The sequence below is a fragment of the Leptodactylus fuscus genome, chromosome 3 (genome assembly GCF_031893055.1).
Source record: "Leptodactylus fuscus isolate aLepFus1 chromosome 3, aLepFus1.hap2, whole genome shotgun sequence".
NCBI classification, from domain to species: domain Eukaryota; kingdom Metazoa; phylum Chordata; class Amphibia; order Anura; family Leptodactylidae; genus Leptodactylus; species Leptodactylus fuscus.
Window position 1 is genome coordinate 215,374,331 of NC_134267.1, and position 13,451 is coordinate 215,387,781.

At 43.6% G+C, this 13,451-nt stretch overlaps 1 protein-coding gene across 3 annotated transcripts in view; it reads right to left on the reverse strand.

Moving 5' to 3' along the window:
• The window catches only part of NBAS (NBAS subunit of NRZ tethering complex), a 498,058-nt gene that overhangs the window by 240,688 nt on the left and 243,919 nt on the right, over positions 1-13,451 (reverse strand). For all 3 annotated transcript variants that reach the window (XM_075269168.1, XM_075269167.1, XM_075269169.1), the window contains 2 exons: positions 11,777-11,890; positions 8,702-8,825 (listed from right to left, as the gene is read on the reverse strand). In XM_075269168.1, coding sequence (XP_075125269.1) covers positions 8,702-8,825; positions 11,777-11,890 — 238 coding nt within the window. The remainder of the gene's footprint in view (positions 1-8,701; positions 8,826-11,776; positions 11,891-13,451) is intronic.

Sequence of the window (13,451 nt, forward strand, 5' to 3'; positions counted from 1 at the left end):
TGTGCACAACCCGTGCACCGGCCATGCTTCCGCAGCTCGTGCACCGGCCATGCTTCCACAGCCCCATTCACTGGACATTACACGGCCGCAAAAGGCCTGCATGCGGGACCGTGGAAATCGTGGTCGTGTGCATGGGCCCAAACAAATGAATGGGTCAGTGTGCTATCTAGAAAAAAAACCAATAGCACAAGGAACTAGCACATTGTTGTTTGCATGGGCCCTGCCTTGAAGCTCCTGAGCCCAATGCAGAATCTGTAATGGGGCCCTTCCTACCTTATGCCATTGAGGATACTGGGATCGTTTATGGGGTAGTCCAATCTTTGAGTCTCCCTCTGGGTCCACGACTGCTTTCTCTGCACCTCCTATAGCAACGCCCCTAGGATAGAGGTAATGACCCTTAAAGGGGTTGTCCTGGCTTATTTTTTTTTTGAAGGCTTATCTTCAGGATAGGCCATAAACATTTGATCGATAGGAGGACAACACCTGGCCCCCAGACTGATCATCTGTATGGAGCTGTTTCCGGCTCGCATCTACTGTATAGTGGCTAGACACCTTCACCGCAGCTCAGCTCTCAAGACAGTGGGAGCTGAGCTACAGTCAAGACGCCGGGCCATTAGACAGTGGACGGGGCTTTCTGCTTCTGATCCCATATCATGTACTGGCATCAGCCCTCTATTGATCATATATTTATGAAGAAACCAGCCCTGCAGATACATAAGTTCGGGTCACCTGAATCAAATTTTTTTTTTCCTTGAGAATCACTGTCTCTGTTGCAGAAATATTGCTTTATTGTCACTATGTATATGAGCTCTTTGGAGCAAAGAGGGAGGCACCGCTTACCTTAATGGAGCAATGGTAAGGTCCTTATTGCTCCATTGAGCATATTAGTTTAATGACAAAAAGGGCGATATCTCGTCAACAGACACAGCGATGCATTTGATTCAGGTGACCCTCTCCTGTCTACCTGTGGGGCTGGGTTGGTTTTCTGAGTTCTGCTGACAGACTCCCCTTATGGCCTGATATGCACAGAAGCCACAAAGCCCTGGACACACCACATGCTCTTGTATGATGGGATATTATAAAGGTATTCTCTTCTGGAAGCATCACTAGGGCAGTTCCCTAATACTCCATACAACAGAGCATAGCAGAATTGTCTTTCCGTAAGATTCCAAATGACTCCTACTCTGTATGCTTCTGTTACAAACCCGAAGCGGGAACAGTATGGGGGTAGTATGAAGACTCTGGTCATGAAACACAGCAGGTGCAAAAGATCTTCTATATTACAGCAAACGTGAGAGTCTTGGAGAAGGCAATGTAGCAAAAAGAGCCAGACATTTACACAGTTATGGGCACCAGCCCAGGGTCTTTTGACAAATTATACCCCTGGAAACCATAGTGATAACTGTGTCCAAAGCTGAAGTCGCTAGGGGAAAAAAAAAAAAGAAGGACATTTTAATGAGCATGAAAAAAAAAAAAACCATTGCGCTTCCATGTGCCGCTGTAAGATTGCTATTCACTTCCCAAACAAAAGAAAAACAGGTGTTATCCTCCATAAGCGTCTATTCAACATCACCCTCAGCCACTCCATGTGCACAAAGCAGCAAAAAAACTCATTTACTCCACTGTAAAGGCTATACAGTAACAAGAAAAAAAAAAACAAATTACAAAAAGAACAAAAATACCTTTGGGAACATATTAGCAGTAGTGAGATAAAAGCCATGAGCTGTAGTGAGATCATGTATAGAAATTACAGCTGGTGTGTGTAGGTTTACTAGAAATACATCGTCTATTGTGTGCAGATAAGTGCAGAGAAATGGCCCTTCTAGGAAGAATGATGGGCAAAGAAAGGAAGAGATGAGATCTCGTGCGATAGATAAGGTCCGTACTATGGCTGCCCTGCCAGGAGAACTCCGACCGACCATCAATATCGACCACATGGAGTAAAACCCATACCTGGAGTCCAAAATATCTTCATTTTCTACATTATTTATGCTCCACACGACATCATCCTCCATTATTCATGGTGTCAGATCACAGAGGGACGATCTTATTTAGGCAAGTGTTTTGTTAGATCGCTGGTGACCAAGTCAAGATCAGAGAAGGATGTACTATGGTCTGTTGAAGAAGTACGCTTAGGCGTTTTTGGTCAGGATTTTAATGCGGAATCCGCATCAAAATCCTGCTAAAAAACCTCTTCCCTTTGAAATCAATGGGAGCCGGTCATCTCCTTTTTCCCCGAGTGGTTTGTTCCCGCTCGCGGAAAAGAAAAGTGACCGGTCCTTTCTTCAGGCGGATTCCATGGGTCATTTAGCCGCGGACGTCCGCCTCGCGACACTCCTTCCTGACTAGGCCCATTCATTTGTGCACCGGTATCCAGTCACACCTAGCCGTTTTTTGGACCGAAATCTGAGGCGGCCTCCACGTCAAATTCCAGCCCAGAAAACCCCATGTGAACCCGACCTAAGGGTATGTTCATGAGTTTTTTGGAGCGGATTTTGACGCAGAATCCGCCTCAAAATCCGGCTCCAAAAACGGCACCATTGACTTCAATGGGAGCCGCTCGCTTCATTCTTCTGCTAGCTAGCAGCGGAAAAAAGAAGCGAGCTGCCCTATCTTGCTGCGGATTCCGAGGCGTGAGGCTCCCTCCCGATTAGGCCCATTCTTCGGGCCTAATCCGGAACAGAATGCTGCGACGGGATGCCGGTGCACTGCACATGCAAATTCTGCCGTGTGAACATACCCTTAGAGGGGATCTAGCCAAAAATATGCCCTACCTTTCCTGTACGAGTTAGAGATGAGAGGCGTGAGGAGACCAGCATCAAAAAAAGTACAAAAAGAAAATAAAGCAAAAACATTTGTGTTGCAATACCTGGCAGGGTAAGGGTGAGTTCACAGTACTATTACGCCATGTCCTGGCACCCATCTGTCATAGGATTTTAATTTTTTTTTCTTTTTTATGTAGATTGTGAGCCCCACATAGAGCTCACAATGTACATTTTTTCCCTATCAGTATGTCTTTAGAATATGGGATGGAAATCCATGCAAACATGGGGAGAACATACTAACTCCTTGCAGATGGTTTTTTTGCGGGATTTGAACACCAGGACTCCAGCGCTGCAAGGTTGCAGTGCTAACCACTGAGCCTGTCTGCATTCACTCCCATGTAAAAATGAAAAAACAACAAAAAAAAAAAAAAACACATGATGGAAATGTTTCTTCTCAGAAAAGAGAGCCAATTACTGAAAAACACTGCATACCCCACATTTTCTGACATGGCACATATGTGACCCTTTTCAGTCCATAAACACCCTTTAGGTTCTGGTGAAAGGTTGCATACTCCAAGAGTTGCGTGCGGTCTCACCAGACATATATGTTATGTTATATAGGGCTGGTACAAGTGATGGGCTTATCCCCTGGCTCTACTGCACTGTACACACACACACACAGCTACCTGCAGCATCTCCATAGGATCTAGTCTAGTTATTGGGGGAGTTTACTGTACAGAGTGCTTACGACGGTGCGGCAGAAACCTAATTATATATCGGCTGCCCCTAAGGTATCCGATCCACTTTGTGCCAATTCCACTGCCCCAAGCACTTGTGTAACAGGTAAGACAGTGCGAGGATCTCGTAGTTCATTAGACCCCTGAGCAGCATTAACATGGCCCGTCGCTCCGTCAGCCTGTAGGATTAGGAGACAGCTCCGCTCCAGGCGCTCCTGCCATGGAAAACAGAAGAGAACGCTCGGACAACTTACATTATCGCTCCTTTATTAAAACTTCATTTCCACATGACACCTTAGCAAGGCTCGACATATTTAGCCGCTGCTGTTGCCTTCGGGTTGCCATTACCTCCCTGTACTCTCTATAATCTGCGCTGACCTTGGCAGAAATGTGGACAACTCGCAAGAAGCGGCTTCATTCTCCATTAACCACGGAGGAAAATGCGGAACATTCACCCTTGCAGCCGGTCATGCAAAACTTTTTTTTTTAAGTCTTTCTTGAAATCTCTTCGATATATCTTTTTGACATTTATCTGGCTTGGAAAGACAGCACAGAGAGAGTTAAAGTGAGACCTGGGCAGGTATAGTAATGGTAAAGTTTTGCAAACATGATCGGCCATGCTGTAAGTGTGAAGTTTACAGAATGGAGCTGCTTCTTCCAAGTTGTCCATATTTTGGAAACAAAAACAAACCCAGCTGTGTCAAGATCTTACAATTCCTTACATCTTTGAAACATTGAGTCTCGAGTAGTTAATATTTTTTTATGATGACAGATTTCAAGCTTTCGAGACTACTAGGACTGAGCGATCGGGATCGGAAAAGATTGGATTCCGATCGGCGATCGAGTAAATTTCACAATCGCGATCAGAATTCCGACCTGATCTTTTCCAGCGGGATCGAGGTCGGAGATTATTTCAAAATCGGCTCAACCACCAATTGACGTTTCCCATAGAGAAGCATCAACTAGGTTGAGGATCGGGATCGGAAAAGATTGGATCCCGATTGCGATCGGCTGGAAAATGATCGGAAATCGGATTTTGAAATCGATCCTGAAATCTCAAGATCGGCTCAAGCCTAGAGACTATTGGGTCTCTTCATCAGGCATGGTATGACACAATTTCTGAATGCCTGAAACTTTTGCACATCACTGTATATAGAGCTGCGTGATAAAATCCTGGCTTCTGTGGATTTACTGCGCCCAATTTATACGCTGAACTCAATAATAAAGCATTAAAGGGGTTATCCTACAAATTGAGTTCTTACATAGAGTCCCAAAAGCCTAATAACCATTATCTTAAACTACTTTGCACCGCTTCCACTAGATGATATTCCGTTTTTATCTTTTCTTCGCTTCCCTGTGTCCCCCTCAGCGCCACTACTAAGCTGAGCTGATATAGGCAGATTGCAGGCCCGGGTCACATGACCCATTATTTCATGTTCTTCCTTCAACTACCAAAACCTTGCATGTCCTCTATATGTCTTTAACCCCTTTACTTTATCACCCCTTTAACATTATCACATACATATACAGTATTTTGTAAATTGAAGGGGTTTTCCAGAAAAACTGTTTTTGATTTTTAGGGAAAGTTGTCAATATCAGATTAGGTGGGGTGCACATTGCAAGACCCCCACTGATTGTCCATTCTCTTTATCTGCTATATGGAGAACAGAGCTGAAAGCAGATAGCGCCACTCTCTGTGTAATGGGTGAACTGAGTTACTGCAGTTCCTATACAAATAATAGGAATTTGAGGCTGAATTGGGGGCAGCACATACTACTTCCCATTGTTTTCAATAAGAGGAAGAACACAGCAGAAAAAAATGAACGTCCTGCTCGATCTTGCCATGGCTGAGTCCGCGGCTTGAGGCCCATTCATCTGGGTTTAATCAGTGGCAGAAAGCTACATTGAGATTCCGTTGTGGGTAGCCGGCGGCTAGAAAATTAAGAGGAATTCATTTTCTGCCATGCGAGAGGCCCCTAAGGCATGGGTCACACTGAAGATTTTGACAGACTGGGTTCTGGTTGACTAAAAATAACCCAGGCCCTAAGGAAATTTCATTTCCCCTCCAGAAGATGTAAATATATTAGCCAGTACATTTCCAACCGGTCTCCTCTTTTCACTGGTAGCAGCAAATATAGTCCTTAGTCAGTCTCCTTCATCTTCTTGTAACTATAGTCCATAGTTAGGCTCCTTCTCCCTCTGAAAGCTGTGAATATATAATCCAAGTTCTCAATCAGTCTCCTTCATCTCCTAGTAACTATAATCGTATTGCCTAGAATGGTCCATCGTTCGGCTCCTTCTCCCTCTGAAAGCTGTGAATATATAATCCAAGTTCTCAGTCTCCATCTTCTAGAAACTATAATCGTATTGCCTAGAACGGTCTCTAGTCAGGCTCCTTCTCCCTCTGGTAGTTGTGAACATATTGGCCAAGTTCACAGTCAATCTACTTTTCTGGCAGCTGTAGATACATTTCCTAGCAAGTTCCCAGTGAGTCTCCATCCACCTCTGGCAGCCATAAATATCCCCTACAGATAATTTAATAATTGTATCACAGAATCTAAAGCAGTAAATAATAATAATACTATTTCCTTGCTGTAGCAGTCTCTTTCAGATATGTCAAGTATTGCTTTGCACTACTGTACAGGCTTTGGTTATACCCTAGGAGATGGACGTGCGCGTTGTTATATAGTTTGAACACCAGGTGGCACCACACTATATAGGTAAATGTAATAGCGCTTGAGTAGCAAATATTTTTTTTATTTTCTATGATATACTCAAGAAAAAGAAAATTTAGTTATTGCACTCAAGACTCCTTGCTCATGACACAATACAGAATACATTTTTATTTGGTATTAAGATAAAGCAGGTCAGCGGAGGTCCTTGACACACGGTTACCGGGAAATCACAAAGAGAAGCATCTGGTAAGACTACCCAACAAAATGTCAAAAATGACGTAACCGAGTCAAGCATGACCCAAGTCACAGAAGAAGAGGCCACTCAGCTGCAGGTGAAGGAGGATTTATTTGATATGGGTCATTACCAGGCCAGGAAACATGAAAGGCATCGAGATGTTGTGTAGGAACCTTGTTTTCATATGTCAGATGACAACACAGAAGAAAATGGCAGAGAAGCGGACTGACCTGGCGGGTTACATGCGAGATACAGAGAATAAAAAATAACAATAAAGAGATGGAGAAAGATCAAATGATTTCGACAAGCAAAATGTTAGCCATCTCTGCCGCCGATGACTGGAGGGGATGGCGACGGACGGGGATGGCTTCCACAGATGACCTTCTATTTCAGTAAAGTGCAGATTATACTGTATACCGGTAATACACTATACACTGAGAAGTCCTTGAGGGTTTTATAGTACAGCTACTCTTGTCTGATGGAAATACACACAAATGTAGAAAAATATACAGGTAGCCACCAGTTAGTAGGCACACTCTATAGCTAAAGCTAAAGGAACTTGAGTTCGGCGAGTTCAGGTTTTCTTCTTTCACTTTACTTACTCCTTTTACTTTTAAAACAGTTTTGCTTGTTTTGTCATCTTTTATTTGTTTTGTTTTTTTTGTTTTTTTCATGTATAGCACTGAACCCTTTGGACATTGACAAAAACAGTGATATCTTAGAAACCAAGAAACACAAGAGAGAAACACCATTTGATTCAAGTCACTACAATGTATCCATCTGCGGAGCCAAGTTGATATGCTGGATTTTGGTGACAGACTTCCTTTAAGGAGTTGTCTCATGAGGGCAACCCAGTTCTTAGCTAGTGACTCAGAATGGAGATCTGCACTGCAAGAAGGTCACTCGCTCTGCTGGACTTCAGTAATCATTACATATCGTATATACTCGAGTATAAGCCGACCTGAATATAAGCCGAGGCCCCTAATTTTACCAAAAAAACCTGGGAAAACTTATTGACTCGAGTATAAGCCGAGGGGGGGAAATGCAGCAGCTACTGGAAAATTTCAAAAATTAAAATGGTCGGAGTTTTTGGGTGCAGTAGTTGCTGGGTGCTGGGGAGGGGGTGTTTTGGTTGTCTGTCTGCCCCTTCCCTGAGCTTGAGGACTGGGTTTTTTTTTCCCCCACTTGGAATTCAGTCTGGCTGAATATAGGGGATCTGCAGTGCTGCTATTAACCCCTTCCCGACGGAACAGGAGCACTGCAGATCCCCTATATTCAGTAGACCGGGCACTGTCAGACACAGGGATACCTAATATGTATGTGTTTCACAGTAATGTTCTACTTTTATATGTATTATTATTATTTATTTATTTTACGCTATTTTATGGAAGATTCTATACATTATTATTGCGGCTGGCCATAGACCGCTCCCCCTAAAAAATAAATAAATAAATACTTTTTTTTTTTGCTTGACTCGAGTATAAGCTGAGGGAGGTTTTTTCAACACAAAACTGTGCTGAAAAATTCGGCTTATACTCAAGTATATACAGTACGCAGAGTGATGGTTGGCCAAGGCATCCTCCAACAAGCTGGTGGCTCCAATAGCAAATGGGCTGTCTAAGATGAGGGATCCTAAGATATATCTCAAGCCCAGACCCCTTCCACTCTTATATATTTGTTTATATTGTCAGACTTATGGCCTATCCACAGGATACACTACAGAAGTCTCATAGATATGGATTGCAGGACAGACTAAAGCTGGCCATAAACAAAAGAGTTCAGACCGTTATCGTTTGTCCAGAACGAATATTTGCTCATCACAGCGACTGCTCCGAACACGCAAACAACAACGAACGTTCATCTACTTGATGAAAGTTGGTCAATGCTAAGGAAATGACGTAGTGTGAGTGTGGGCTAACAGTACATACACAATTCAATAATCTAAAAATCATGGAAAGGGTTATGAGCCAAGCCCATACAAAGCCGACCACAGACAGCCGGCTGAATGGAATCGAAGATCCGTCGGCTAACTGTTCAAAATCCACACCTCTAGTTTATGGCGACTGCTGCAAAACTACATCTTTATGCACGTGCCCATAGCCTAAGGACATATTATGGTTTTGCAAACTGGGGACCACTGGCTTACAACTGCACCCCTGGATACAGCCTGTATGCTTGGAAACACTCATATGTTACCCTCATGTGATCCACACACGGGGAACAAAATCAATATGAGTAATAATAATAATAGTCATAACCCCTCCAGCAATGTGTGTGAATGGACGGTACCTTCCGTGGCAGGGAACAGGGTGTCTCCTTCACTTTTGGTTTCGGCTAGTTTTCCCGTCCTCAGCAGAACTTCAGCGAAGCTTTCCTGGGAATTGTGCTGGTACGCGGTGTACGTAGCTTCACCCTGGCACAAGGTAACAAGCCGAAGACAAGTGTTCATGTTTTACGATTTCTGCACAATAACAACTTTATAAAAAGAAACATAATTTGTTCTTGTGTCCGTCTATTCCAAGAGCCATAACTTTTAGATTTTTCAATCGAGCGAGAGAGATTGTTCTTGTTTTTATTGTCCTGATTTTGTCTATAAACAATTTTTTACTTTGTATTCCTTTCTTTTAGACGTGGGATGCGAAAAAAAAACTTTTCTGATTTTTGTTTTCTCCTAAAAAAAAGTGTGGGACACATTAATGTGTTAATTTCAAAGAAGAGGTTGCCATGGTAGCGGCAATATTATGTATAGATGGGTTTTATTCTCTTTCTAGTTTTATAAGATTTTATAGAAATAGAAGATTTTTCTATTGTATATATATATTTTTTTTTTTTTGGTTACATTTTGGATTTTCTTCCTGTATATTCTGAATTGTTTCCTACACATGATAGACCGGAGAGACTCAGAACCATGTCTTTGCAAACCCATTTCAACCTCTAAGAAACCGAACAGTCAATGATAAGGTCATGTAATAAACCAGGGGTAATAATTTTTGCACTCTTTTTCCCATAATACAAGTTTCAAGCCTACTTGATAAATTGTAATCCCCATCACTATAGGAGATAACAAAATGGCTATTTGTCATTGGGCTTTACAAGTGAAGCTGCAAAAACAACGCCCCTTCTCTGACATCACTTCCTGCTCTGCTGCTATTGGCTGAAACACAGCCTCCTAGACTTCCTACTCAGTAGCCCCGCCTCCCAAACTTCCTAATCTAAAGGTATTGGTATCTCCAGGACTTTGTTCGCTGAATATTCACAGTATTATATGCATAGTGTATGTAGGTGGCAGGCAGGGAAGAAAGTCATGTTACCTCTTATCCCTTTTTATATATATCCTGTCAATTTGTAGGGTTCTCAATCTCCTCAACAGATTTAAAGGAGCTGTCTAATGAAGACATTAAAGTCAACCCATCATTAACATGATCAATGTGAGTCTGACACCAAAAACCCTGGTGATCAGCTGGCAATGCTGTTGAAAGTTGCAGCTAGTCATATTTGTCCCAAGAGGACAATTACAGCTACTCACTGCTGTGCCTCAGAGGAAGGATTTGAGGGCGATACCCATAATAGGGTGTATGGACAGGGGTTGGATCAAGACTAAGTATTGATAGCCTATCTTTGAATAGGTCGTCAAAAATCTGGTGGCGGTCTAACACCTGGCATCCCCATAAATTGGTATACACAGCTGCCAGCTTCTGGCTCTGTACACTCCGCTGAGAACAGCTGATCAGATGGGGTGCCAAGTGTCAGACCTCCACCAGTTTTGATTAACTATTATGAGGCTAGGCCAGGGGTAGGGAACCTTCGGCTCTCCAGCTGTTGGAAAACTACAACTCCCAACATGCTCCATTCACTTCCATGGGAGTTCCAAGAACAACAGAGCAAGTATGCATGCTGGGAGTTGTAGTTTTCCAATAGCTGGAGAGCCGAAAGTTCCCTACCCTTGGGCTAGGCTAAGCCTAATGGCATCACAAGAGTAAAACGAAGTGTGATAGGATGTCTGTCCTGTTCTACCAGTGAATTGAAGGAATTGAATATGGTCCACAATTTCCCCTCCTACTTTTTGGTTATGAACCAACTATTTTATGTAGAGGATGTATATTCTGCCAATTCCTGGGCAGCATGGTGGCCCAGTGCTTAACACTGTTGCCTTGCAACGCTAGAGTCCTGGGTTCAAATCTGACCAAGGGAAACATCTAGAGTTTATATGTTCCCCCCATATTTGCATAGATTTCTTGCGGGTTCTCCGGTTTATGCCAGTTGTTTAATAAATGCTTGGGTCACATGACCAATGCCATGTCTAGTCCTATTCTGATAGCCAGTTGTATTATATGGGTTATGCCATTCTACTGTGCAGTTAAGGATCTAGACAGATATGTAAAATTTTAATGGCATAGAAAAAAAAACTTAAATCTGGAATATCCCTTTAAAGGGGCTCTATCACAAGATACACGTGTTATGAGCTAGAGATATGCCGGAATAGCCTGTAAAAAGGCTATTCAGGTGCTATTAGTTTGTAAAAGGTCCCCCCTCCCCCCCGTTTTTGTTTCTTACCTCAGAAACCCATATGAAAATGAGCTTGATCGTGCACGGTGGGCGTTCTGTGCAACTCTTAGCGTCATAGCTTCTGGATGCTCACCACTGCCTCCAAGCCCTCCTCCTCCTGCTTGTTCACCGCCTCCATTGTCGGCGTTTTCTATTGAAATAACGCGCCTGCGCAGTAGCGCTCCCTCCAGCGCACTACTGCGCATGCTCCAGCGCCAGCTCGCAATGTTCTCTACGGGAGACTAGCGCTGCAGGGAGCACTACTGCGCACGCACATTATTTCAATAGAAACCGCCGACGATGGAGGTGGTGAACAGGCATGAGGAGGAGGGCTTGGAGGCGGCGGTGGGCGTCCAGAAGCTATGACGCTAAGGGGTGCATGGAACACCGTGCACAATGAAGCTCATTTGCATATCAATTTCCGAGGTAAGAAACAATAACAGGGGGTCTTTTTACAAACTAATAGCAGCACCCGAATACCCTTTTTAAAGGCTATTCTGGCATATCTTAAACTCATAACACGTAAATCTGGAATACCCCTTTAACTATACCTGGAATGCTTAATATTTAAATTCATGCAAATCTTTATTTTATTTTTCCACAAAACCACGTTGCCTAAGCTGAACAGGAAGCGAATCTTAACTGCGGCAATCTTTGATAGCAGGTGCGCATGAGATAAATATCTGTCCTGTTGAGCTGAAAGAAGCTTTAATTAATTAATCCTTAAGATCCACTTGAAGACGTTTAATTAAGTTATCTAAATCAAGGCCGATAGCGGCTTCTCCTCCCCTCACTTTGTGCCGCGCTTATTACACTTACTTCAGCAATAAAAGGATTGACAATTAGAGACTCATAGAAGGGATGGCAGCCTTGGCTAACACCCGGCGTCGTCGAGCCCTTGGCGCTTTTCGACGTGTCGCTCAGCTCCAGACCCTGGATGAATGACAACGGGAAAGGAAACTGTTAATCCGCAAGCAATGCCTTTTTATGAGAGAAGACAATAGAGCGGATCATACCGCCGCGGATAGAGGAGAAGATAGAAATGGTAAGTTAGCGAGGTCTCTGACAGCTACAATGCGAAACTTTAAGTAGTGCGGGCAATGATTGAAGGATGCGACTCACAAATGCAGACAGCGGCCAAGTCAGGTGTGGCGGAACGTTCTCAGGGGGATTGTTAGGAGATGTCCTTGGAAGGAAGAAATGATTCCTTGAGAGATTATTTAGACACTGCTGTGTGTTCATCACTGGAGATCCAGTATTAATCTCCGCCAGTTTCTAGCTTTTTATTCCTTCCCCCGTCCTCGGCCACAGAATCAATTTTCTAGCACGAGGCGTTAACAGGGTATCTTCATCGACATTAGCGGAGTGCGCTCGCTGCTATTACCGTCAGGAGCTGTCAGGTGCAGGGGAGGAGTGCGCCAACTCAACTGGAAAGTCACAAAAGACTTTCTACTTGAAAGCCGTACAAACTGGATTTTTTTTCTTTTTTTTTTCTACTCCTTTTGCAGTAAAACTTACAATTATTTTTTTTCATGGTCTTAAAATGTTGAGGTTTACGGCCGGGGTCACAAGTGCAGGTTTACACAAATTGAATCACAGTTTCCTATCGCAATAGGTGTCAAGGCTGAGCTGTGAGTCTGTTGTACTATTACGTTACCTGAGTGGAGTCACTGTGTACCTTAAAGGGGTTATCCAGTGTCTAGTATTGATGACCTATCCTTATAGTAGATCTTTGGGGGTCTGACAGGTGGGACATCCGCAGATCAGCAGTGCTTCTGGCTATGCTTACATGCAGGAGCCAGGCGACTCTCTCGCTAAGGGCGTGTTCACACCTGCGCCCGGTCTCCACTTTGCAGGTTTCCATCTTCTGCCCGAGAAACTGGACAGGAGATGGAAACCGGCAATTACTTTTCAAAGCCATTCATTTAAATGGGTTTGCAAAGTGTCCGCGTGTGAGCGTCTTCTGCCTCTCTGTGGCGAAACCGTTTTTTTTAACCGGACACAAAGTCGGACATGCAGGACTTTGTGCCCAATTAACAAAAAAATGGTTTCGCCGTGGAGAACAGAAGATGCTCACAGGCGGACACTGACTGCCGGGTTTCCATCTCCTGTCCAGTTTCTCAAGCAGAAGACGGAAACCCACAAAGCGGAGACTGGGCACAGGTGTGAACCCGCCCTAAACAATATCTAGCAGCGGACTTAGGTACTCCAGACTTCAATGGGACAGTACATGCAGTACTTAAAGCCAGCACTACACTTTGTAGGACAAGGCATGTAAACATTATAGGGCAGCACGGATCCCAAACGGCTGAACTACAGGGGTCCTAGGTGTCGGACTCCGGCAGATCTAACATGGATGTCCTATCCTAAAGATCTAAGAATATTAATATTTTAGATATTTATAACCCCTTTAAGCCTTACTGACAGTATCTAGATACAAGTCTTGTTTAAAGGGACTGCCCCATGAATCTTTTTCATTTCAAAAGTCCTAAAA